General features: G+C 37.3%; 2 protein-coding genes across 3 annotated transcripts in view; one reads left to right on the plus strand and one right to left on the minus strand.

The window, feature by feature from the left end:
* Positions 1-8,442: 8,442 nt before the first annotated feature.
* On the minus strand, positions 8,443-16,688 carry LOC127857900 (C-factor-like). Its single transcript, XM_052394627.1, has 5 exons — positions 16,413-16,688; positions 13,104-13,319; positions 12,169-12,285; positions 10,689-10,863; positions 8,443-9,030 (listed from the first exon to the last, which is right to left on the minus strand). The coding sequence occupies exons 2-5, from the start codon at positions 13,314-13,316 to the stop codon at positions 8,750-8,752; spliced, it is 786 nt and encodes a 261-aa protein (XP_052250587.1). The 5' UTR covers positions 13,317-13,319; positions 16,413-16,688; the 3' UTR covers positions 8,443-8,749.
* Positions 16,689-16,702: 14 nt separating this feature from the next.
* Positions 16,703-27,438, plus strand: part of LOC127857899 (exonuclease 3'-5' domain-containing protein 2-like) — a 30,944-nt gene continuing 20,208 nt past the window's right edge. Inside the window, exons 1-5 of one of the 2 annotated variants that reach the window (XM_052394624.1) lie at positions 16,703-16,881; positions 17,457-17,623; positions 21,352-21,506; positions 23,675-23,797; positions 26,747-26,855. In XM_052394624.1, coding sequence (XP_052250584.1) covers positions 16,824-16,881; positions 17,457-17,623; positions 21,352-21,506; positions 23,675-23,797; positions 26,747-26,855 — 612 coding nt within the window. In that variant the 5' untranslated portion in view covers positions 16,703-16,823. The remainder of the gene's footprint in view (positions 16,882-17,456; positions 17,624-21,351; positions 21,507-23,674; positions 23,798-26,746; positions 26,856-27,438) is intronic. The other variant, XM_052394626.1, reaches the window with a different exon arrangement.

Consider the following 27,438-nt stretch of genomic DNA (forward strand, 5'->3'; position numbering starts at 1 on the left):
GGTCTGTATGGTCCGTATCGTCTTGTCTGTATGGTCCGTACCGTCTGGTCTGTGTGGTGTACCGTCTGGTCCGTATCGTCTAATCTGTATCGTCTGGTCTGTGTGGTCCTTATCTTCTGGTATGTGTGGTCCGTATCGTCTTGTCTGTGTGGTCCGTATCGTCTGGTCTGTTTAGTCCGTATCTTATGGTCTGTATAGTACGTATTGTATGGTCTTTGTGGTCCGTATCGTCTGTGTGGTCCGTATCGTCTGTGTGGTCCGTATCGTCTGGTCTGTTTGGTCCGTATCGTCTGTGTGGTCCGTATCGTCTGGCCTGTGTGGTCCGTATCGTTTGTGTGGTCCGTATCGTCTGGTCTGTTTGGTCCGTATCTGATGGTCTGTATAGTACGTATCGTATGGTCTGTGTGGTCCGTATCGTCTGGTCTGCATGGTCCGTATCGTATGGTCTGCATGATCCGTATCGTATGGTCTGTTTGATCCGTATCGTCTGGTCTGTATGGTCCGTATCGTATGGTCTGCATGGTCCGTATCGTCTGGTCTGCATGGTCCTATCGTCTGGTCTGTTTGGTCCGTATCGTCTGGTCTATGTGATCCGTATCGTACGGTCTGCGTGGTCCGTATCGTTTGGTCTGTGTGGTCCGTATCGTCTGGTCTGTTTGGTCCGTATCGTCTGGTCTGTGTGGTCCGTATCGTCTGGTCTGTATGGTCCGTATCGTCTGGTCTGTGTGGTCCGTATCGTCTGGTCTGCATGGTCCGTATCGTCTGGTCTGTATGGTCCGTATCGTCTGGTCTGTTTGGTCCGTATCGTCTGGTCTGTATGGTCCGTATCGTCCCTGAAGCCCTGTCGTCCCGCTGATACGTAATCGAGACATTTGAAAGAATCTAACGAATGAAATTCACAACGAAGCGGTGTACATTTTAGACAAATTGTATCAATTTGAGTGGTGTTTAAATAATCTTTTTGCAGTTCGATCTGCATCGTCGTATGAAAAAACTCTGTACGAAATATAGCGTTGACGCAGACATTGTATTGAAATGCATGCGGGAAAGAGCCAATATGTATGCCCCTCCCCTCCAGATGACATGGCCGTCGACAGTCACGTTAAAGTATTGCCTTGTAATCACCAACCAATACTAAGACTCGTAAAACTGTCAAATTCATATCAAGTATTAAAATGTTGCACTTCATTCGAAATTACAAGCTTAACTAACAAATCCTGTGTCAGTCATATTTTCAACACAACAGAACCATTTTCGAACTATTTTGACGTATAATTAGAACTGAACAAGTATTCTGAGAGAGTTTCATGACGATTTGGCAAAAAATGTGACTACATAAGTAATAACTAGTTGTCAATATAGCCATGGCAGAAAACTTCCCCGGACCAGGCAGCCATGTTTTCTAAAATCTCGCATAACAATATTTCAACATCGGCAAAGATATTAATGGGTGAACATTTTCTGTCCAAGTTTCATGAAGATTGGACAATAAATCAAAATGTGGCCTCTACTATAGTGTTCACAGGGTAGTTGTTGATGACGCACGATTTACGGGCTCAATGCGATCACAAACGATAATCCTATGAGCTCAGCCAGGTAAGCTAGAAATGAATAATTGTACACCTATTTGTCAACATCATCCACAACAAAGAAATGTACCAAATATCATAGTAATGCTTGTTTTTACTTTTTACCGGATATCACTTGAAAGCACGTTTCGAATTTCTTTCCATATTGTATTGGTTAGAAGTCCAAACAGTTGTTTATGTTGGAAGTCCAAACAGTTGTTTATGTTGTTCATTTTTTAATTCGATATGTTTGCCAATAGTGTGTTTTAGCTACTGTAAAATACATGTATTCATACAAACATATCTAATATGCATTTTTATAACATTATCAGTACTGTATTAACAGGTGAAGACAACCCAACAATTATAATTGTTCACCAACTTTTTCCTTACATCCCTCCTTTGCCTAATAGAAAACAAACAAAAATTCTGTTTTTTGGTACTAGCCATTGGGACTCGCATACCGGCTGAATTAATAGAACGGGCTACTAGACATAACATAATTGTAAAACAATACAATATTAAAACAAGTGTTCTTAATATTTACATATACAATTACAAACCTAAACACTTAGACACCCTTAACCTCTCATCAATCGAATCCTTGATATAACAATCCTTCGCGGACTCACTGGACCATCGTCCGTGACGCTTAAACAAACGGTCAGGAATACCCATATTAGCTGCCGCCGTGGCAACACCCGATCTTAATGAATGCAAACCATAACATTTTATATCACTTACAAAAGGTTTGATAGCATCAATTAGAAGTTTTTTTAAATTGCTGTATGATAAATGTTTATAAAATTGCCTTATTTTAAAACCGTCTTTTGTTTTTGACAGTTGAGAGAAGACAAAACATTCTGAATCACTTGGTATCTTAGCCCACACAAAATACATTTCAAGATTAACTACTGGGCATAAAACAGTACCAGTTCTAGCTAAAGGCACCCATGCTCCATCCCGATACTTGTCGGTCTTGGATGACTCACTAAAAATACTCGTATACATTGAGTAAATAATTATATCACATCTCTTTAACACCCCCGGAAACCCGATATGCTGTGAGAAGTTGCATGTGCTAGGAGAAGTTGCCGATATATTTCGATGAATTTCGGTAGGGTAAGTAAATCCAGTTCTATAATTGTTTAAAGGCATTTTTGAATTAAAATATATGTTGGTGTATGCAAAGGAGGTAGTACCATGTATTTTAGAAAAATCCAGGTTATTAGTATTCAGGATTTATTGAAATATGGCTATTTAAAGTCGACGATGCAGGGATTTGTATCATATTTAGCACTTTATTTACACATTTCTTTAAAGGTATGCAAGTGAAAAAGTTTTTGCACTGACAATTATATTAACCAATGTCCCCGAGTAACATATCCGCCAGGGTTTCTTAAAAAAAATCGTATTGGTGGAAAAATTCGACTTAACATTCAACATGTTGATGAAAAAATGATATGACATGGTGCTGTACAAAGATGTCGAGAAATGACGTAAGTGCTGTTCATTTATAAACTTAAAAGCGCACTATTACAGCTGATTTATGCCCACTGTGATGCATTGTAGATCATTTTCATTGAAATTTGAGGTTTTATAATTATATCAGTTCTGAAGCTAAGTTAATTTCCAGCTTATTTGTATCTTTTTTTTATTGCTTGAAAATCATTGTAAATGTAAAGCAATTGATTCATACAGGTAAAAATATACGTCCGGTAGGCAATCTAAACATTTACAATAATATTTTCTGCCTATAGTTCCAAATATGGGTAGACTTTCATAAATGTGAACTAAATTTGGATCTATTATACATGACTTCAAGTTGACAGCTTTGCAAACATCTCCGACAATGCACGCGTGTAAATAAATGTTTGTTTCTTTTCGTTCTTTTTGGTAATAATATATGCAAAATGTAAACATCAAAACCCAATCCACGCCTCCTTCTTATGTGTATTTGCATAGATAACACGCATTTTTCATCTGATGAAGCCCCAAGCCTTGAAGGAATATATTCAGCCAGATTTCAGCAAATTATAACATTTAAAACTAGGGCGTACTTTCCATTAGAGAGTACAACGCATTTGAGAGAAATCGTCAAGATTGCATTTAAATTATATAGCTCTGGTCTTTTATCGCTATACTCATTAAATGACGTCATAGAATGTGTTTAACTTTACAAGTCATTTAAAGTTTCACGTCATGGATAAAAGGTAGTTATCGTATTGAATATTAAGTACGACGTACAGTTTGTTTGCAAGTCGCATAACCCACTAAAGGTAGATTATTAACTAACGGCTCGCGTCCATACAAACAGTGAAAAACTCAAGTACAGATACAGAAATTGGTTCTTTTCTTTTCGAAGGTTTACTTAGTCTCCTCTTAGCAGCCTTTAACACCTTTTTTAACTAAATTAGAATCAGTTGGTGATTGTAAGTCCAACAAGTCATGATACCACTTTATACTATAAAAAGCATTCACAATAGGACTTGGTGAGTGAGCAGTTTGAATTAAAGATGTCATATATAAAGCCACATGAAACGCCTTGGCGGGCAAAGTATCCTCACTGGTTAAGTTATTACTCAAAACCCAATCGCACCACCTTTTTAATCCCCTTTGTATTCATAGCTCTTGATTCTTTGAGTAACTCCGGCAGCAAGAAAACTTCCCCCACCAAGAACTCAGGCAGCGCGTTTATATCATCTGCATGTCTCTGAAAAAACAGATGTAAACACACAAATTTATGTTAATTAAAAGTTCAACACAAACTAATACATTCCGATGTATACTACTATTCCGACAGTCGATGCCGGCACGTCGTTCCGTGCTTATACGCACGTTCCCACACCTGGTGTGTAACAAGCCACATTGGCTTCTATTTAGGCAAGCGCCTTACCCGCGGAACCATCAGCGCATACTCAATCACGAGTAAAATTAATAACATACACGTATTAAACACTCACATTGGAGTTAATAAAAAAAATCAACATAAACACACACATTAAAAAAAACAACAGACAAATCCATTGCAATTTATATTACAACCACGACAGCGAATACCGGCACGTCGTATCGTGCTTACACGCACTTTCCCACACCTGGTGTGTAACAGGTCACTGTAAAAAAGGCAAGCGCCATAACCGCTGTACTTCTCAGCGCATACTCATTCACGAATAATCTCCTTTCTATGAATTTTGGGCTAACACAGAATTAGTTATGTATGGAAACACCGAATTCATGGTATGGTTGTTATAATAACCTTTTATTACCTCCCTCGGTAAATAACACATGCCGATTTGACATTTAAAACCCAACGAAAAAAGCAATCATTCTGAACCGCAGGTTTTCCATACCTAATATGCCAACACCATTTCTGCATGGTGTATATGAATCTTAATTTGAAAGCAAAAAGATAAATTCTTTAACAAATGCACCTAAGTCGCCAGAATTATCACATATAAGTGGCCAAAAACTAGCCGATTTCCATTCTGGCGCAACCAAAACGCCTTTCGCTTTACAATACGCCATTTTACTCAAAACTCTGGGAATTAGAGTAACCGGAGGAACGTACAGCCCAAAAAACATGCTCCAGTCAAATGTAAAAGCATCGATACCTGCAGATGTTGGGCACCAAAATCTACTAAAGAATGTTAAAAGTTTTGCATTATGCTCTGAAACAAAAAAATCTACATCTAAATGGCCCCATTTGCTTTGCAACATTTCAAATACATTCAAACTCATTCCCCAGTCATCCCTCTCGACAATCTTAGATAAATAATCTGCCAATCCGTTTTCTTCTCTCGGAATCCATTCAACTTCAAAATGAATTGAATTTTTCGCTGTTTAATGGAATATTTTGATAGCTAAATATTGTAAATCCTTTTTCATACAACCTTTTTAATAACACTACAAACTCCTTGATTGTCTGTAAACCATTTAACGCGGTGACTTGCAAGCACATCAATTAACGACTTTAAAACTCTATAAACTCCACAAAGTTCCCGCCAAGTAGAAGACATTTTAGCCTCCTCAGACGACCATGACCCATGCGCCACACCATTGACCGTCCCTACCTCATATCCGGCATAAGACACAGCAGATGCATCACTGTATCCTACTTTTGAGCAAGCGCCAGTAGTAACAAGCAATCTTTTGTTAAGCAAATTGAGCGTTTCTCTCCAAAATGCCAATTGCTCTACACTATCGATTGACAACTTATCGTACGCATTCCACGTGCACTCTTTCGCAACATCGATACTCAAATATCTAGTCATTATTTGAGCTACAGGGCCAATTACCATACTCATAGAAATAATTTGACCAATAAAACTAGCTGGCATATATTCAGAGCCCAATAAAATCTTGATGGTATTCATAGCCTTGCTAATTCTTCTATCAGGAATTCTCTCTCATATTAATATTAACACCCAGCCACTCCATTTCCTGTACTGGTTCCCAGATACATTTATCTACGTTAGGGATTAACCCAGAGAGAAGCAAATCATGCTTTTTGTCAGACGCAAGCTTTTTCGTCTCCTCATTAACGATCATGTGTACCAAAACCATCACCCAAAAACATATTAACTCGTTTACCTTCGCCCCGCCACTTTTCTATAAGTGGCCTTGTAAGCTTAGTGAAAAAATAAGGTGCTACACCCAACCCGAATGCAAGCACCTTGAACCTAAAGTAACTAACTACACCATGATCATCTTCAAACGAAAACCCAAGGTAAGATGTATGTTCCGGATATATATCCACAAAATGGTAAGCAGAATGAATATCAAACTTTATCATGAATCCCCCTTCTTTAAGAAACATCAAACCTAATCTCATATCCTCATATTTAACAGATTGTTTCATCACGTATTTATAAACACATCTCAGATCAAGAATGAGACGCTTTTCACCATTACTTTGAATGGAGACAGATAGTGGATTAACAACACGAGGTGGGACATCGGTTTTTTCTACCAAATCCCGATCTAACAAATCTGTAATTGCTTTCCTAACAAATTCCCTATTATCACATGCTGATTTATTGTTTTTAAGAAATACGCTTTCAGGTAAAGAATAAAATGGAATCTTGTAACCATGTTCTATAGAATTAATAATAAATTTATTGGCGCCAATGTTTTTCCAAAATTGGATATGTTCTCTCAATCTATTTTTAACAATAATGTCTTTCTGACCTTGCTCGTAAATAAAATAATCATTGGTAAATCTGTCATCTTGTTCATAAAATGTAATACCCATTTTTAAACACAGCACTTTCGATCCCGGGTGGGCTCGCCTCAGTGGCATCACTACTTCCTGGCCTGAGCGCTCTCTTGCTGACCTCTGGTAGTGGGGCACGTCCGCCGGAAGTGACCGAACTGTCCACACGCGAAGCATGACCCGAGCTGGGGACCCCATCCAGAGTAGCCACGAAAAGAACCAATCGACGGTGGTGTGGGCCTCTGTGGTAACGGGTTAGGCGCCGGACGTGTTCCTACCTGTCCCTCAAGCAACTGGCGGACTGCGTCCGTTTGTCCATACATGACGGCTGGCTTTTTCTTCAACTTCGCCTGCATAGCCTTCTTTTTCTTTAGAGCTTTAGGATCCGCCCTATTGATTCTCGACTCGTCATTAGAGTCACTCGCGAGGGGGTTCTGTTCGTACTGGCTTACAGTTTCCCACCCGCCTTCTGATGTATCCGCTTTCCTTGTGTTTATTTCTCGTGTGAATTTTATTGGCAACCTCCGATAAAACTTCATTTGCGTAGTCGCTTTTCTGGTTTTCAATTGCCCACATGCATTGCTTGATTCCTTCATGGACATCACAATTGAATTCATATTGCTTTTTGTTTCCTTCAAATTTCCATTTAATGTCTTTATGTTCTTGTTTAGACGACACTGGTAAACTAACTTGCTGTTTCAAAGAAGTTATCTCTACTTGCTGTTTCTTTAATTCGAACAAAATTTCCTTCAAATTGCTATTTATGTCTTTCGAACACGTGTCTCGGTCCATATCGTCCAATGTTTAAAAAACTCTAGCATAAAAATGACATGTATACCGTGCGAGTTCCCAAAGCTGAATGACAAACCTTCCAGAGCGCCACTAGCGGCAAATTCATACTGAAGGAAAAGTAATTTTCGACTCATTCAATCAATTTCAAACATCGAAAATGATATTTATTGTGTTGGCTTTATTGTATTCAACTGTTAGTATATTAACATCCGAATTGTAAGGCATTAAATTTGATGATCAACATGTGCATAACTTGAACGAGTTTAATAAAGAATTGGAAAAAAATGAAAAATTACTCTTCCCTCAGTGGCTCCAGCTATTATGTTCCCTTGCTATAATATTTAGATATGCCTCTTATTATAATCTTACACTGTATGAAAACTGTGCAAGTTAAATGACGATTACACCTAGTCAATTTCATCGTTCAGGTCCATTTTTCACAAACAAAAGGCGATGCCTCTGATGTTTAAAGGGTAAAATTCCACTTCTTGTATAATCTTGTGGTAATAAACAAACTGCGAGACCCGATAATTGTAGATAAAAAAACTAGTCTATCCTTAATAACCCGTATGTGCATGTGTTCTCATCGAAAATGACTCGGAAACATAGGTAACAGTCTTGGATATACTTGACTGCATCAGCCCTGCTGTCTTATTTCCATCAACATATACTAAACAAGATTCGTGAAGATTGGATAGAAAAGTTTCTACCTTAAATCATGTAAACCAGTGGTATTATTTAAGTGCACATTCAAAGGGACATAACCTTAGTGTGTACCACATCCCGATCGTATACAAACTCGGGACGCTTGGTAAATATTTGATGAAAAATTCAGTGTATAGGGCATAATAACAACTTACGATGAAATACGGCAATAACTATATTTATAATTTCCAAACATCATAACTGGGGTTTTAAAGTCATAATACTAAACTGCGAGTTTCGATATTTTGGATAAAAATGGCTGTTTCATCGCAATACCAGTCACAAATTGTCCACGGAATACGTCGGTCGGATGTCGCCCTTATACCAGTATCTCTAACCAATCATTTTAGTTGTGCTTAGGTGAGCTAAAATGTGAAACTAATGAGACACGAGGTAGGTTTCTACGTCATCCGTAACGAAAACAAAATGTATTTATAGCGACAGCTGAGAAGAAACTCGAAACATTATTCTAGAAAGGCAGCAAGACCTTTTCATAATTATAAAACTTCCCACTGTCTTCAATATTTAAGCCGTCCATAACATTCATCAGCTTGTCGACACACTGCTCGGTGCTCATGAGATCCTTCATGTTTTTATGATAAGGTCTGGACAGCTGTGTGTCCACGTTTCCCGGATGAAGCGAGATGCAGATCACCCTGTTCTTGCCCCTCCCCAGCTCGATGGCCAAATTTCGGGTCGCCATATTGAGAGCCGCTTTTGCCAGTCGGTAGCTATGCCAACCTCCCAGATCTGCGTTCATGCAAAAGTTATGTTGTCAATTTTATGTATGCATTTAACATAGTGTATTCTTGAATATATGCAGTATGTAAAACATTTGACTATATGTTTAACTCGTATTATAAGTAAAGGAAAGCTAAAGGCTAATAAGATTGTTAATCTTTACAAGCATATGAAATTGTATTCAAATGGTAAAATACAGTACTAGAGAGCGCGATCGTACACAAACAACATATTCAAGTATATACTGAACACAAATTCTTAACCGCCACTTGATATTTGTAAAAAAAAATCAAAATACAAGAAGCGTACACAAAATATGCTTATGTTTACAATTCATTTCGTTGATTTTTTAATATTTCCTGAAAATTATGAGTTAATCAAACAAGTCAATAAAAATTATGGGATTAGGCAGTCATTGTCTCACTGAAACAGAAAGTACCAAAAAAACTATTGAAACGCTTTTTACTTCTCATTTGGGCTTCTGTTCGAAGCAGTCACAACGAGATTCTTTTCCTGTAAGATTAAATGTATCTATTTAAGCTGTTTTGAATAACAGATGTCCACATCCATATCACGTTAAGTGTTATGTGACCTATATTTTGATAAGGCAACGTGGCTCAGACTTTGGTTAGTCCGTCCTTTGTCGATTTTACAAGTTTCGTGTGCTTCTATTCAAGTTTTTATTGATATACTGAGAAAGAATGATTTTGAAAGGCACCCAAGTTTGATGTATCCAAAACGCACAAAAAGTATCAATTATGTTGATGATTTTGACCATATATGGCTACCGGAAAAGCGACTAAGGAGAATTGCAACAGCTCCACTATGTTCTAGCTTGCTTATTAATGCTTAAGCTTATGATATTCATCAAAATATCTCTTAACCAATACACGGACCGCATTCAAACATTAACAGGTGTTCCGCGGTCAGAGACATATTCCCCTCTAAACAAGGCTTTGAACTAGTGACCCAAATTTCAATAGGGGTCATCTACTGTCCAAGGCCAATGCGCATGTGAAGTATCAAGCCAACCGGTCAATTAGTTGATGAGTTATTGATCGAAAACAATTTTCACACTTATTATGACAATGAACTTTGACCTTGCGACCCAAATTGTGATAGGGGTTATCTACTGTTCAAGGCCAATGCACATGTTAAGTATCAAGCCAATCGGTCAATTCGTTGACGAGTTATTGATCGGACACGATTTTCACACTTAGTGAGATAGTGACCTTTACCTTTGACCTAGTAACCCCAATTTCAATAGGGGTCATCTACTGTCCAAGACCAATGCACATGTAAATCGGTCAATTCGTTGACGAGTTATTGATCGGAAACGAACTGGTCTACCGACATTCAGACTGGTCTATCGACTGTCTGCCAGCAAAACTATATATCCTTCTTCGAAGAAGAAGGGCATAAATATGCAGTATACGTGCCCCCCCTACTATCCCCAGGCAAAAAAATATAACTTGAATCCGCCATTCCGTTCGACCGCTCTGACCGAAACAAAGTTGTGTTCCTTACTTGCACCAAAAATAAAAAAATATTAAGTTGACTTTTGGATTTTTTTGCGTTTTTATTGAGGTCTACCATATCGTGCAATCAAAGTCATTAAATAAACTTAATTGTTTTGACGTTCATAAACCCGTCATGATTAAGTTTACCGTTAGCCGTTATGGAGCCAGTCTTGGCCGATATGTTGGCAAGCACGCCCGCGTGTTGCAGCTTCACATCCGGCGACTGATGTCCGGCTCCAGTCCCCTTCTGCAGCAGTTTCCCAAAGTGCTTCCCCATCAACAGCGGACCGAATGCATTCGTGGCACATGTCTCTGCCAGACCCTGTGCATAACATACAGTACAGATGGACGCTTTATAACATATATGCTTTTGATCAACGGGTAAATGTGAGATGGTTTAGAGCGAATGGCGATTTTTCTATGATTTTGCTTGACACACCTTAACTCTATTAAAATGCAATAAAAACGATTTTGCAGAAATTTCCCTCCATTCATTCACCTTAACTTTATATGTTGCACAAACAACAAGGGCTGTTTGTAAAACATGCATGCCCCCCATATGGGCTGTCCGTTGTAGTGGCAGCCATTGTGTGAATACGTTTTTTGTCACTGTGACCTTGACCTTTGACCTAGTGACCTGAAAATCAATAGGGGTCATCTGCGAGTCACGATCAATGTACCTATGAAGTGTCATGATCCTAGGCAAAAGCGTTCTTGAGTTATCATCCGAAAATCATTTTACTATTTCGGGTCACCGTGATCTTGACCTTTGACCTTGTGACCTCAAAATCAATAGGGGTCATCTGCGAGTCATGATCAATCTACCTATCAAGTTTCATGATCCTAGGCATATGCGTTCTTGAGTTATCATCCGAAAACCATTTTACTATTTCGGGTCACCGTGACCTTGACCTTTGACCTAGTGACCTCAAAACCAATAGGGGTCATCTGCGAGTCATGATCAATCTACCCATGAAGTTTCATGATCCTAGGCGTATGCATTCTTGAGTAATCATCCGGAAACCATTTTACTATTTCGGGTCACCGTGACCTTGACCTTTGACCTAGTGACCTCAAAATCAATTGGGGTCATCTGTGAGTCATGATCAATCTACCCATGAAGTTTCATGATCCTAGGCGTATGCATTCTTGAGTTATCATCCGGAAACCATTTTACTATTTCGGGTCACCATGACCTTGACCTTTGACCTAGTGACCTCAAAATCAATAGGGGTTATCTGCGAGTCATGATCAATCTACCCATGAAGTTTCATGATCCTAGGCGTATGCGTTCTTGAGTTTTCATCCGGAAACCATGTTACTATTTCAGGTCACCGTGACCTTGACCTTTGACCTAGTGACCTCAAAATCAATAGGGGTCATCTGCAAGTCATGATCAATGTACCTATGAAGTTTCATGATCCTAGCCCCAAGCGTTTTTGAGTTATCATCCGGAAACCACCTGATGGACGGACTGACCGACCGACAGACCGACATGTGCAAAGCAATATACCCCCTCTTCTTCGAAGGGGGACATAATAAGTTTATTTTGTCTGCTCAAACCTGAATGGGACGCCGAAATGTGTAACCCACGCATATCACCTTTTAGACATAAACAACGGTATACCTGCATTGTGACATCTTTGAGACTGGTCTCCCCTCTTCCACTCGGGTGTAACATGCCAGAGCAATTGATGAGCAAGTCAAGTCTTCCAAATTTGTCCCCCACGTAATTTGCTGCAGCCTGAAACAGCATGCACCAAGTACGATATTGCGAAAGATTCACGTTCGCTGTTTAATCAGCATAAAATCAGCATAAAGGTCTCCTATAAAACTTAAATTTAATAATACGCACTACACATTCAGTCATTAAACCGGACAATGTAGCGGTATATGCACTACGTGAACCAGCTGATGACGTATTTGAGTATGATACAGTACTGGTACCCGTATATAAAGGCGGATGACATAAGTCACATAGACGCTGACGTTAACCACGAGTCAAGTCGTCACTGAATCACATAGCCTTTTTAAGTACCCTTGACCCTGGCATTTTACGATTATCGCGCCGTAATAGGACCTCTGGATCACAGGAGAAAACGCTGAATACTCGGAGATCGCGCTTGAGGTACGTAACTTATATTTTGAGCCATCATTTACGTCCATGCAAACACAATGAGACATGCATGCATAAATTTTAGCTGCTCCTTGAAAAAAACTTGTGATAAGGATATCTGCGTTGACGTTCGGAAAACCAGACTTCAACGTAATGTTTATGCATGGTGCTCATCGTGATATTGTAAAAACAAAATTAATATATTTTGAGCCATCATTTACGTCCAAGCAAACACATGCATGCATAAATTTTAGCTGCTCCTTGAAAAAAAACTTGTGTTAAGCATATATGCGTTGACTTTCGGAAAATCAGACTTCAACATAGTATTTGTGCATGGTGCTCATCGTGATATTGTAAAAACAAAATTAGTAAGAAGAATACAAAATGAGTACGTCATGAAAGAATTAGACTTCTGTCTCACTATAAAATTGATAAACAATGTTTACCTCAATATGAGACTCCTGTGTTACATCTATTTTGAGCACGTGCAGTCTGTGAGGATCTTGGGATCGCAGCGCCTCGAGATCCATGGCTCCTTCAGGGCTTCTGCACGTTGCTATGACGACTGTGTTCGGTTTCCTTAACAACAAAGCCTTACAAAACTGCAGCCCTATTCCTCGGCTGGAGCCTTGCACTAACGTAACTAGAGGAGCGGTCATAGTCTGGAATACAGTTTATAAATACGGAAATAAATATTGTTTAAAAAATATGTTTTCATAAAAATCGCTCTTCGTATTTAGCCTTTAAAATTTCAAATATCGCTACATTTTTTAATCGACGATTATCATCAATCTGAATGAGTACAAATAAGTATTAACAATTTATACAATTACGGCAATGTTGAAAGTGCTTCATATCACCAATCAGAGCATACTTAACAAATGTACTGCAACAAACGACCCATGCCATTCGAAAATGGGCCTTATGTTATATGCTACCATCAGTCTTTTCAGAAGCTTCGCTTTCCGCTATGAAGTCATGCAAGATTTTGTTGAGTCATTAGCGGACATGACAGTTCTTTACAATCATGCTTATTTGCATGTTCTTATTTCAAAACGATCTTAAACCTGTGCAAACAACATGGTAAATGGACCTTCCATCCCACAGACCGACTGAGAGGAGTAAAAAATATACCTTTGCTTTAGTTAAGTGGATATAATTAAGTATAATTAAGAGTACCCGGGGTACATGTCAGTAGCACCCGAGCCGACAATGACCAATCGAGCGCTATTTAACAGAAAATTGACATAAATGTGAACATAATTAATAATAAAAAAATAGCCGACAAAGACCGATTTAGCGTCAAAATTCCCGGGTACGTTTTAGAATATTTACCGTACCCGGGGTACATGAAAGTATACTTAAGAGTACCCGGGGTACATGTAAGTAGTACCCGAGACGACAATAACCAATCGCGCTTAACTAACCTCTGGTGCATGCGTAAGTTATAGGAAAATGCTTTCAAGTAACATTATCTTGATATGCACCAACACCATCATACAACAGCTGGTAAATAGACACATTGTCTTTTGTTTAACGGGTCAACTTGAAAAAAGTGTTAACCCCTCTAAAAGCGGTTAAGTATAGAAATGATCTTTACTCCACACTGATTATTTAAGTCGCATTACAAATATTTTATATCAAATGGAACTTCTTAGTTATTACTCTGTTATTTTTAAATTCTGCCCTTTAACTTTAAAGTCTCTCTTTTATTAAATCGTGACAAAAATAAACGTGATTTAATAAGAATTTGTTCTTATTTTACATAAAATGTATTATTTTAGTTTGAATAGATACTTGTTATTATTTCTCAACAAATACATGTACTAAACAGCCAACTATGAAAAATTACGACGATCACGTCACATGTCTTTAAAATGCAGCTGCTTATTCTACATATTTAATGTGCCGACAATAATTTGACCGACGACCGATCTTATCTATTGTTATGCAATCCATCAATAAATGGGCATGTTATAACCTAATTAGACAATTTAATTACCTATAGCCATAGGCAGTTCCAAGGGGGCGTACGCGGCGTACGCCCCCCCCCCCCCCCCCCCACCCCACTACAATCGCCAATTAAAGTAAAGTAAATTCATTTGATGTTTCACACTTAACTAGATCTAAATAACCTATTTAAATTCATTTTTCTTCTTTTTCTAGCCTGATAACCGTTAGTGTGTTCTTCTTGATAGCATTTCTTCCGGCTATATCCATCCGTATTACGTATAAACTACCTGTATGAACTTTTTGGCATTATAATGAGGTACTTTGATGAAAGTATATAAGGCGTGCCATGCTCTAGAAGTGGTTGTCAACGCCTTCAAAATCACTAAAATCGTGGAGCTTCCGGGGGGCTTCGCCACCCTGGACCCCCTATCAGGGCTTAGCCCTACAACCACCCGGTGCCCTAGATGCCCCTGGACCCCCAGCAAATCTTTCAATATTCCGGCCGCCCCCCTAACAAGAAATCCTGGAACCGCCCCTGATTGCTGTTTGTAAAGTGTAAAACCATGTTGTTGGTGTAATATAAACAGAACTGTAGCTTCACCAAAATAATTGGGAATATTGAAGTTCTAACAACTTTATGCTTTACTATTGACACAAAGGGTGTTAGCATCACATCTGACCTCAGCTGGAATAAACACATAAACCAGGTTACTGCAACAGCCAGTCAAACACTAAACTTCATCAAACGAAACATTCCCATAAAACACCCACGCATTAGAGAATTTGCCTTCAAAACCCTGGTCCGCCCACAACTTGAGTATAGTAGCTCAGTGTGGAGCCCACACACACAACACAACATAAACAAGATCGAGATGGTCCAACGCAGGGCCGCTCGATGGGTTACAAATGATTACTCATATCACAACAGTGTCACACACATGCTAGACAAATTAGGGTGGCGTTCACTTGAGAACAGAAGGTATGACTCCCGGCTACTGATGTTCTATAAAATTGTCCACGGACTGGTTGCTGTACCAATGCCTCCCTATGTCACTCCTCCGACCCGGCTCACTAGACATTTGCACCCTCTTTCATTCAGACAAATCCCTACTCCAAGCAACTACTATAAATTCTCCTTCTATCCAGCCACTATTGTCCTATGGAACTCTCTACCAGCCAATATTGTACAGGCACCTACCCTGGACCAGTGTAGGCTGGGGGTGACCAAACTAGACCACAGTTTCTAAGCAGGTTGGCTGTTTTTAACCTTTTATCTGTATATTCCTTCTTTTAACTAACACTATCACCTTTGTTTCTATGTCTCACAAATACATTATGTATTACTTTTATCTCCTATACACTTCTTCCTTAATTTCCTAGCACTGACACGCACCTGCTTGTAATGCTAATTGTTGGCGACTAGCAGCATATATAGATATAGATAGATAGGTACGCCACATATTTATAGAACAAGATACTAATTTGACTGAGTGTCACTACTTTTCGCGATTGAAAATGACACATGCATGTCAATAACCGATGTCCAACATCGAGTCAAACAACAATTCTCAAACAGAGACGTAGACAAGTCTTTGTCTGATCATAGAGTTCCATTTTTGTTTTAATTTTAAATTCGTTCTATAGTTTTTATTAAATGCTGCCCTTTAATGACGATTTTTCCTTATTGCATAACGTCTACAATTAAATTTAAAATACGCTGTGTGTGTAAGTTATATTTAAATGTGCAAATGTTTGTATTTTCTATATTAACAAGTGTAAAATGAGCAACGAAAGCAACTTACGCGAATTGTTTTTTCCAGATGGATGCAGACAAGTTCAATTTGCAGTCCGAACCGCAACAAGATAACCCTGGTCAACTCCAATTGAAAGTGAAACGAAACATTATTATCTTATTTGTTAATTAAAGTAAGAAGTAATGGTCGCGGTGTTTACCAAAATATTATGTGCGTATCAAACATTTAATTAATTCATTATGTATGCATTAAAATATCTTTTTGCATCAATAAGTGTACACATTATGTAACGGTAACAAGGGCAAACTGAAAGTCTAAATTAAGACTGAGAGCGACATCTATCGGTAGCCCTAATCAGAAAGTGTAAATCACGAGTAGACAAGTGTTGCAACAAAACAAACGTTTATTGCAACATTATTCAAATTTTGGGCGCTTTCTAGAATATTGTCAACCAAAAAAATGACCGTCAATGGTTTTTCAAATATGAGGATCATTGTTCCCGTGGTAACACTACTTGGTATCGTTGTTTAACGTATTTATTACTTTCATTAATAAATGAAATATTATTCGGAACACGCGATTCGGATATTAAACAAATAACTGAACGGCTATTAAAAGTAGTCGATAAGGTGGTTGATTTGTCATTGTAAATGAAAGACATTAACATTGAACTTAATAGCTATACCTCAGAATAATTGTCTTTGTTCCAAATTGTTGTTTTTAATTCTTTGCTAGATTTATTTGAACTAGAGTCAAGAGAGCACCATTTTAACAAAATGAATATAATTTATGAAAAAAAAAGAAAAAAGTGTTTCCTCATTAGGTCTAAAACCATCGGCCTTTAGATTAAAAGGAAATGGCCTTAAACACTTGGCTATCCTTACTATCATATATATTTGAATGCATTTGATACTTAAATAACTACTCCACAATTTAACAAAAACAACCAAAACATTCCAATTTATTCAAATTGTTTACACACAAGCAACTTTATTTTCAGTATGAGTCTATGTCATTAGTGTTATTTTGCTCCTTAATGACTACATTTTTCTTTTATTTTACAATTTTGTGACAAACTGTTATTTTATTTAGGTGCAGCTGTTGCCTTGTTATATCTACTTAAGAAAAAGTCAAATAAAAAGAAATTGGCAGAGTGGAGGTTTCGGAAACTTACCACGAGAGTTGTGTTTGTTGTCTCATCGGAGGAAGAATGGGAACAAGTCTTTCCAACTGTTTCCTTGAATTGTGAGGTGATAAGGGTAAGATGATCAGTGTTTTCTTTTCGTTTCCATTCCCAATGGACAAAAGTATTTATTTTTCCCAAATGAGACCTAAAAATTCCCCATGGAAGGTTTTCAACATTTTGTTCATCTCCCATCCAGCCATATAAGTTCAACCTTAGTAAAATAATTATAAAAACACTTCTTTTCTCAATTTGAAGCATTTTTTAGAAAAACAGCAACAACACTAATTTCCCAATTTTAGTAAAAACACTGCAAAGTTTCCCAATTCAATGGGACCCGGCCCCATTCCAAAAATGATGAAAAAAAATGACTGATGATAATTTATTATGTATTGAAATAGTGTGATATTGTATTGTACCAATAAGGTATTTTCAGAAATGGCAGTGTCAGGAGTAAAATTTCTGTATTATATTACATCACATTAGTTTTTAGACAATAACTAATGAAGGGCTTCTCAAAGGTAAATTATTTAACACCTATAAGTGTTGCCTACAAGAAAGGTTAAGATCAATCTTGGTTGTGAATCAGATAATATTGAGTTGTGTCCCTTTAGAGCATATTCATACTTTAAACTTTGTATCTGGAGAAAACTCATGCAACGCTTGATATAATTATACTGGCAGGAGATATGGTGCTTTTTAATAATCATTGTTTTTACTTCGGAGTTGCAGAGAAGTTTTCATACATTTAGGTGCAATTAAACTGTAATGTTCATTCTCTGATTAATGGATGCCATTGTTGTGACAAGGTCATACTGTAAGGATATATTGGTCACACTTCTTCTACCAAAGAAAGCATAATAATAATTAATCATGATGAAATAAGAATAAACATTGTATAATACCTACAGCACATAAGTCTTGATTTGTGAAGAACAATCTATTTGCTCATAGCTGGTTACATTTAATAATGAGATGAACAAACAAGCATTTTTTTAGCTCAACTATTATATATGAAATATATATGGTGGAGCTATCCTACTCACCACCGTGTCGGCGTGACCGTCTGACTGTTACCGTTAGCGTCTGTGTTAGGGTGCAAATGTTAAAGTTTTTGTACTACCCCAATTATTTTCATTGTCCCTTGACATATTGCTTTCAAATTTTGCATACTTGTTTACCAACATGACCCCAACCTATAAACAAGAGCAGACAACTCTATCAAGCATTTTGTCATAATTATGGCCCCTTTTCCATTTAGAATATGCAGCAAATGTTAAAGTTTTCGTACTACCCCATTTATTTTCATTGTCCCTTGACATATCGCTTTGATATTTTGCATACTTGTTTACCAACATCACCCCAACCTATAAACAAGAGCAGACAATTCTATCAAGCATTTTGTCATAATTATTGCCCCTTTTATACTTAGAATATGCATATTATTGATAAATCTATGTTAAAGTTTGCGTACTACCCCAAATATTTCCTATATCCTTTGACATATTGCTTTTATATGTTGCATACTTGTTAACCAACATGACCTCAACCTATAAACAAGAGCAGACCACTGTATCAATCATTTTGACATAATTATGACCCCTTTTACACTTAGATAATTGAATATTTTGCTTAAATTGCCATTATTGTTTATTTATGATCACATTTTATTATTACTTTGACAAAAGAACACTTACCTGAATGCCACAATGGATTCCACCCAAACAATACCCCACGCCCCTCCCAGAATCCCTTCCCCCCCCCAACCTCACCCCCCCCCATTTTTTTTTAACATCATCTAATCAATTACCAAACCCCACATTATACCCCCCTCTCACCCCCCTACCCCCACCCCCCCTTCCCCCCCACGCCCCCCCCCCCCCCCCAAAAAATGTTTTTTTGTTTTAAACATCATCTAATAAATTGCCACAACCCAAATTATACCCCCCTCTCACCCCCCTACCCCCCACCCCCCCCCCCCCCAAAAAAAAAAGTGTTTTTTTAAACATCATCTAATAAATTACCACACCCAACATTATACCCCCCTCTCACCCCCACCCACCCTACCCCCCCCACCCCCCCCATTTTTTTTTTAAACATCATCTAATAAATTACCACACCCCACATTATACCCCCCTCTCACCCCCCCTACCCCCCACAAAAAAATTTTTTTTTTTTCCTTTTTTTATTTTTGAAAAATCGTCTAATAAATTATTGAATATGAACAATTTCCCCATGATGGCTTACGTTATACTGTCAAGCACTTGAATAGTCGAGCGCGCTGTCCTCTGACAGCTCTTGTTTGTTTTGTTTTTCCATTTACATACAATACTGCTCTTTCCTGTAGACAATGTCAGCAATAAATTGTATGGGCATCCAAAATTTATGTTAGTCTGAAAATTGGCTGTTAAGTTTTTTGATTGTAATTTTATTTCTGAAGCTTGGAAATGGGTCCAATTATCCAACCCCTGAGATCTGTAGAAAAAGGTCTGCACTGGACAAGTACTGCAGTACTTTGGTTAACAGAAAATAATGCATATACATGTATTTGTGTATTAAGATGATGTACTTTTGTTTAAGCCTGAATAAAGTGTCTGTCTGTCTGTCTTTAATGGAAATGTTCAGCCAATAATGTGGCCCTTTTAAAAGCAATTCTAAGTGCTTTGATTTAAATGGATAGTTTGGCAAAATGACAATTTTTAAACAAATTGTCATAGTTTAAAAAAAGAATAAATGTACAGAATTCACACATGCAAAATAACATACACTCCTGAATAAGAGATATTTTTATGTCCCCCACCCACTATAGTGGGGGACATATTGTTTTTGCCCTGTCTGTCTGTTGGTCTGTTTGCTCTAACTTTAACATTTGCAATAACTTTTTCAATATTCAAGATAGCAACTTGATATTTGGTATGCATGTGTATCGCATGGAGCTGCACATTTTGAGTGGTGAAAGGTCAAGGTCATCCTTCCAAGGTCAGAGGTCAAGTATATGTGGCAAAAAATCGCTCATTTTATGAATACTTTTGCAATATCGAATATAGCAACTTGACATTTGGCATGCATGTGTATCTCATGGAGCCGCACATTTTGAGTGGTGAAAGGTCAAGGTCATCCTTCAAGGTCAAAGGTCAAAAAAAAAATCAAAGCGGCGCAGAAGGGGACATTGTGTTTCTGACAAACACATGCCGCACATTTTGAGTGGTAAAAGCTCATTTCAAGGTCATCCTTCAAGGTCAAAGGTCCAAAAAAAAATCAAAGCGGTGCAAAAGGGGACATAGTGTATCTGACAAACACATTTCTTGTTAAAAAAGTGTTTTGTTTAATAAATGTACTGTCATCAATCAAAATCACAAAACTATTAACATTATTATTTTTCCTTAATCTGATCTGATTCCAAAGGTCTGTAATACTACTATAGCGCTTAAAGTATATCCTTATATTTCAAAATCACATTTGGGGCAATGGAAGTGTGTTTTTGCTTTAAAAGAGACAGCTTGATCGCAGATAAGCCTTGCTATAATTATTATTTCAACTTGTTTCAAATATTATAGTTGTGTTAGAAGATGCATCGCACTTTATTAAAAAACAACAACGTAAATATGTGAATAAGTCTTTATAAGGTTGATGCCTTGTTTGTATAATTAATATTAACACGAATGGTTGCAGATCAAAGGAATTGTAAGAAACAACAACATAATATTTGAGAGCCAAATATCAATTTAAATGATTGCGCAATTTAATTATTATCCTTATTATAAATATGATAAGCCTTGTTTTTACTTTCTATATGTTTTGCAGGCCGTAGGATTTGATTGTGAGTGGGTTTTCTCAGGCAAAAGATTACCAGTAGCACTCATTCAGATAGCGACGTACGATGGATTCTGTGTCCTGATTCAGATCCACAAATTTACATGCATCCCTTCCACCCTGAGACATTTTCTTGGTGATAAAAGGTACACTAAATGTTATTGTAGGCTTGTTTTTATGACAGGAATATAATACATTATACTAGCATCTGTATTTTAACCAAAAGGATAAGGAGAAAAAAAGAGTACAAACTGCAGGCTGACTCTGTTGTTGTTGTTGTTGTTTTTCAGGGGGGGTCTTAAATTACTAAACAAAAATTCATTAATTTTATCTAAATCCCTAAACAGTGAGATGCTTTGTTGTCCCCTTCCGGTTTCACCGGAGGGGACTTATGGTTTGCACTCTGTGTGTCTGTCTGTCACTCTTTCCAGGATCCTGCGATAACTTTAAAAGTTCTTCATATTTTTTCATGAAACTTGAAGCATGGATAGATGGCAATATGGAAATTATGCACATCATTTCATTTTGTTCCTACGTCAAAAATTCTGGTTGCTATGGCAACAAATAAAAAATTATGACAATGGTGGAGCCGGTAGGGGACATATATTGCTTGGCAATTGTCTTGTTTATCATGAAGCCAGGTAGGGTACAAGCGAGACCCCATTTCTTAGAGATACCATGTGTAATTTATGAATGATTTTAAAATAATAAGCAATTGTTCAAGTGATATAAAAAAAATAATTACATACTAATATGCATTTTTTATATTTCTGATTTCAATGTAAAATTTAAAACAGTGTTTGTTTCACTAGTTGTGAAAGATGTGTAAATGTATATATCTCTTTTTATCTTTAGTTTTAGTTTTTAAACAGTTTTTTCTGAAGGAAAAAAACTGGTTATTAGATTGGAAAATGTTGGCTGGCGGGCGGGCGGAACAAGCTTGTCCGGGCCATAACTTTGTCGTTTATTGTGAGATATTAAAATCATTTGGCAAATTTGTTCACCATCATTAGACAGTGTGTCACACGAAAGAGTTATGTCGATATCTCCAAGGTCAAGGTCACACTTTGAGTTCAAAGGTAAAAAATGGCCATTATGAGCTTGTCCGGGCCATAACTATTTTATTCCACAGGTGGTTAGCGTGTGGCTATGATATTAATTAGTGAAAAACTTCGTTTTGAATGATAAATAATCATATTATAACGAAAAATTAAATTTAATGAAAAAAAATTCACTATCAAATATATATATATAACAAGGTATGCAACTCAAAATCACCCCAAAACGGGGTGCATCGCTTTGAACAGCCATATCTTCATCAATTGTGCAGCGATTTTCACGATATCGGTCTTATTCAGCGCAGAAATGAATTTCCTTTCTGGAAATGTATATGTCTTGCAATATTTTTACAAATGCTGTGTCAACTTTTAAGAAATAACACGATACACAACTCGCATGACCCAGTTGACAATGATCATGCAGTCTTAAAGACTGAAATCTTCACGGAGTAAAGGGCATCTTCCCTACAAAGTTCATGTACCTCGATACCATAATTCAATAAAACGTATGAAAACACATTATTACCGTTCTTGTCGTTACATTATGCATCAAGACTAACTGTCCAGCGCCGTTTGAAACCTTTGTTTACATACATTTCAACTAACTGACATTTTAAACATACGAGTGATTTCATTGGTCCAATGCGGAGGTGTGTCTTTACAACTGGAGATTTCATTCATAAAGACTGCTGTTCAAAGCGATGCACCCCGTTTTGGGGTGATTTTGAGTTGCATACCTTGTTATATATACATTTGAAAGTGATTTTTTTTTCATAAAATTTAATTTTTCGTTATAATATGATTATTTATCATTCAAAATGATGTTTTCACTAATTAATATCATAGCCACACGCTAACCACCTGTGTTTCATTCATTGTGAGATTTTAAAATCATTTGGGCACATTTGTTCACCATCATTGGACGGTGTGACGCGCGAAAGAATTACGTCAATATCTCCAAGGTCAAGGTCGCCACTACTAAAAATAGATTGATTTTGAAACAAGGGGGGTAACTGAACAATCAGTAACAATGCACATTTTGAGTTGGTCTCCCTCCCTTTATCATACTTTTTTTTCAAATTGAAATCAAGGTCGCCACTAGTAAAAATAGATTGAATTTTACTCAAGGAGGGTAACAATGCACATTTTGAATTGTCTCCCATTATCAGACTTTTTTTTTCAAATTGTAAACCTGGTTTTGTGACAATTTTGTCCCTTGTTTTTAATATTAACTCAGCATTGTACTGTTTTTTTAGCATTCTTAAACTTGGTGTCGCCTCCAAAGAAGATGGCAAGAAGTTACACAGGGACTATGGAATTGTTGTTGAAGGTTGCGTGGATTTACGATACATTGTTGGTAGACTACCTGCACTGAAATGGTACGCAGCAGGGCTGTTTAAATCTTACAGATCAAAGTGCTGAAATCAGGTGTCATTCCCAAGCACATTTCATACGAAGGTCACAGATTTGTTTTTTTTTTTGACAAGTGTCAGTTAATGTATTAACTTACTAATATATAATATACAAAAATTATTTGCTATACCTTTTACCAAAATCTAATGCATTGGTACCATCCCAAGCTATTTATATTACCTGTGATTGTGTAGTCATAATGCAAGAAATGAAGTGCACATATTCCCTAGCAGTTAACTACTTACAAACTTTTCCTGTTTTCCTTGCTTTGATTGGTATCACATGCTTCAAAATATATCCATCTTAACATAATATCAATGCTAAAAAAATAATATTGAAAATCAGCTTAACCACGATTGAATTATGCTTTAACCTTTGACCAAGCAGATTCTGAGAAACCTTTCAGAAGTTAGGAAAGTACACGTCGTACTTACGCTATGTAACAAATTATACAAGCACTTACTGTGACAAAATTCAAACCTGACGAGACAGTGGGTCTGGCAAGCCCTTCAGAGGTTTTGTGATTATTTATAACACTGTGACAAAATTCAAACCTGACAAGACAATGGGTCTTGCAAGCCCTTCAGAGGTTTTGTGATTATTTATAACACTGTGACAAAATTCAAACCTGACAAGACAATGGGTCTGGCAAGCCCTTCAGAGGTTTTGTGATTATTTATAACACTGTGACAAAATTCAAACCTGACAAGACAATGGGTCTGGCAAGCCCTTCAGAGGTTTTGTGATTATTTATAACAATCTTAACAAGCTCTGTGTAATATTTTATCATTTCATTTTTTTACTTAGTAGTAGGGCTTCCCAAGGATCAAAATTTTCTTTAGCCGAATTTACGGTAGAACACATAAATTCTTCACATTTTATCAGTTTTATGTTGTTGTTTTTTAAAGAAAATGTAGCCAAATTGAAATTTATTGAGCCATTTTTAGCTCATCTATTTTTTGAAAAAAAATTATGAGCTATTGTCATCACCTTGGCGTCGGCGTTGGCGTCCGGTTAAGCTTTGCGTTTAGGTCCACTTTTCTCAGAAAGTATTAATGCTATTGCATTCAAACTTGGTACACTTACTTACTATCATGAGGGGACTGGGCAGGCAAAGTTAGATAACTCTGGCGTGCATTTTGACAGAATTATGTGCCCTTTTTATACTTAGAAAATTGAAAATTTTGGTTAAGTTTTGCGTTTAGGTCCACTTTTCTCAGTGAGTATCAATGCTATTGCATTCAAACTTGTTACACTTACTTACTATCATGAGGGGACTGGGCAGGCAAAGTTAGATAACTCTGGCATGCATTTTGACAGAATTATGTGCCCTTTTTATACTTAGAAAATTGAAAATTTTGGTTAAGTTTTGTGTTTAGGTCCATTTTATTCCTTAAGCATCAAAGCTATTGCTTTCATACTTGCAACACTTACTAACTTTCATAAGGGGACTGTGCAGGCAAAGTAATGTAACTCTGACTGGCATTTTGACAGAATTATGTGCCCTTTTTATACTTAGAAAATTGAAAATTTGATTAAGTTTTGTGTTTAGGTCCCCTTTATTCCTACAGTATCAAAGCTATTGCTTTCATACTTGCAACACTTATTAACTATCATAAGGGGACCGTGCAGGCAAAGTTATGTAACTCTGACTGGCATTTGGACGGAATTATGGGCCCTTTATACTTAGAAAATTGAAAATTTGGTTAAGATTTATGTTTTGGTCCACTTTACCCCTAAAGTATCATAGATATTGCTTTCATACTTGGAACACCTAAAAAACTATCAAAAGGGTACAGTAAAAGGACAAGTTGCATAACTCTGGTTGTCATTGTTACGGAATTATGGCCCTTTTTTGACTTAGTAACTTTTAATATATGGTTAAATTTTGTGTTTCGATCCACTTTACTTCTTAAGTATCAAGGCTATTGCTTTCAAACTTCAAATACTTTCATGCTATCATGAGGTTACTGTACCTGGCAAGTTGAATTTTACCTTGACCTTTGAATGACCTTGACTCTCAAGGTCAAATTATTAAATTTTGCTAAAATTGCCATAACTTCTTTATTTATGATTAGATTTGATTGATACTTTGACGAAACTACTCTTACCTGACATACCACAATAGATTCCACCCAAACCGTCCCCCGTGCCCTCCCCCCTCCCCCCCTCCCCCCACCTCCCCCCCCCTATTTTTTTTTTTTAAGATCATCTCACAAATGACCACCACACCCTCACACTATAACCCCCCCCCACCCCCCCCCCCCCCAATTTTTTTTTTTTTTTTTTTTTTTTTTTTTAAGATCATCTCACAAATTACCACCACACCCTCACACTATACCCCACCCCACCCCCCCCAATTTGTTTTTTTAAACGGTTATGTTTGAAATACCGTCCAACCATCCCACCCAAAAAATCCCCCCCCCCATCGCCCTTCCACAACCCCACACTAACACCCCTCTTCACTCCACCCCTCCCTCCTTTGTGATTGAAAATGAGAGTCCCTTCACCTTTAAAAAGAAAATAGATGAGCGGTCTGCACCCGCAAGGCGGTGCTCTTGTTTTATTTGTAACCATTTTCCTATTTGGTGAATGGCAGAGCAGGTCCTGCTTAATAAATTATGGAAGCGATCTAATAAATTTGTGTCCTGTTCTGTGAAAATTGGGCAAAATGCATGTGCGTAAAGTGTCGTCCCAGATTAGCCTGTGCAGTCCGCACAGGCTAATCAGGGACAACACTCCACTTTAATGGTATTTTTCGTTTAAAGGAAGTCCCTTTTTACCAAAAATCTAGTTTAAGCGGAAAGTGTTGTCCCTGATTAGCCTGTGCAGACTGCACAGGCTAATCTGGGATGACACTTTACGCACATGTATTATGCCCAGTTTTCTCAGAACACGACTCATATGTCCTTCAGTACTGCCGGTAGTCTACAAGCTCTGGCTGATAGATTTCTTGGAGTGAAAATGAAAAAAGATCGTAACATACGCTGTGGGGATTGGCAAGCGGAACTAACACAAGCGCAGGTAAGGTTAGGTAGTCTTATTGGAGTTTTTGCCATATGTAAATGTCAGTGGTTGAACCGGAATATATGAAAACTATGGCATTTAATCTGCCTCTGTGACAAAAAAATAGATTGAAATCCTAGACTATATCTCATATATTTAATCAATGGACATACAGGCTCAAAAGTTTCAAGTTTTCACATTCTTGGTGTGATTTGTTTGCCTTATATGTTTAGTGAAACTTTTAAAATCTTCTCCTCTCACACCCCATAGCCCACAGGTTTTGTAAGCTCAACTATTATATATGTAATATATATAGTAGAGCTATCCTACTCATCCCGGCATCAGCGTTCCTGTTAGTTTTGCAATGTTAAAGTTTGCGTACCACCTCAAATATTTCCTACATGTATGTCCTTTCACATATTGCTTTTATATTTTGCATACTTCTATACCAACATGACCTTAATCTATAAACAAGAGCAGACAACTGTATCAAGCATTTTGTAAAAATTATGGCCCTTTTTCACTTAGAATATGCATATTATTGATAAATCTATGTTAAAGTTTGCATACCACCTCAAATATTTTGACATATTGCTTTCAT

The sequence above is a fragment of the Dreissena polymorpha genome, chromosome 14 (assembly GCF_020536995.1).
Source record: "Dreissena polymorpha isolate Duluth1 chromosome 14, UMN_Dpol_1.0, whole genome shotgun sequence".
Lineage (NCBI taxonomy): Eukaryota > Metazoa > Mollusca > Bivalvia > Myida > Dreissenidae > Dreissena > Dreissena polymorpha.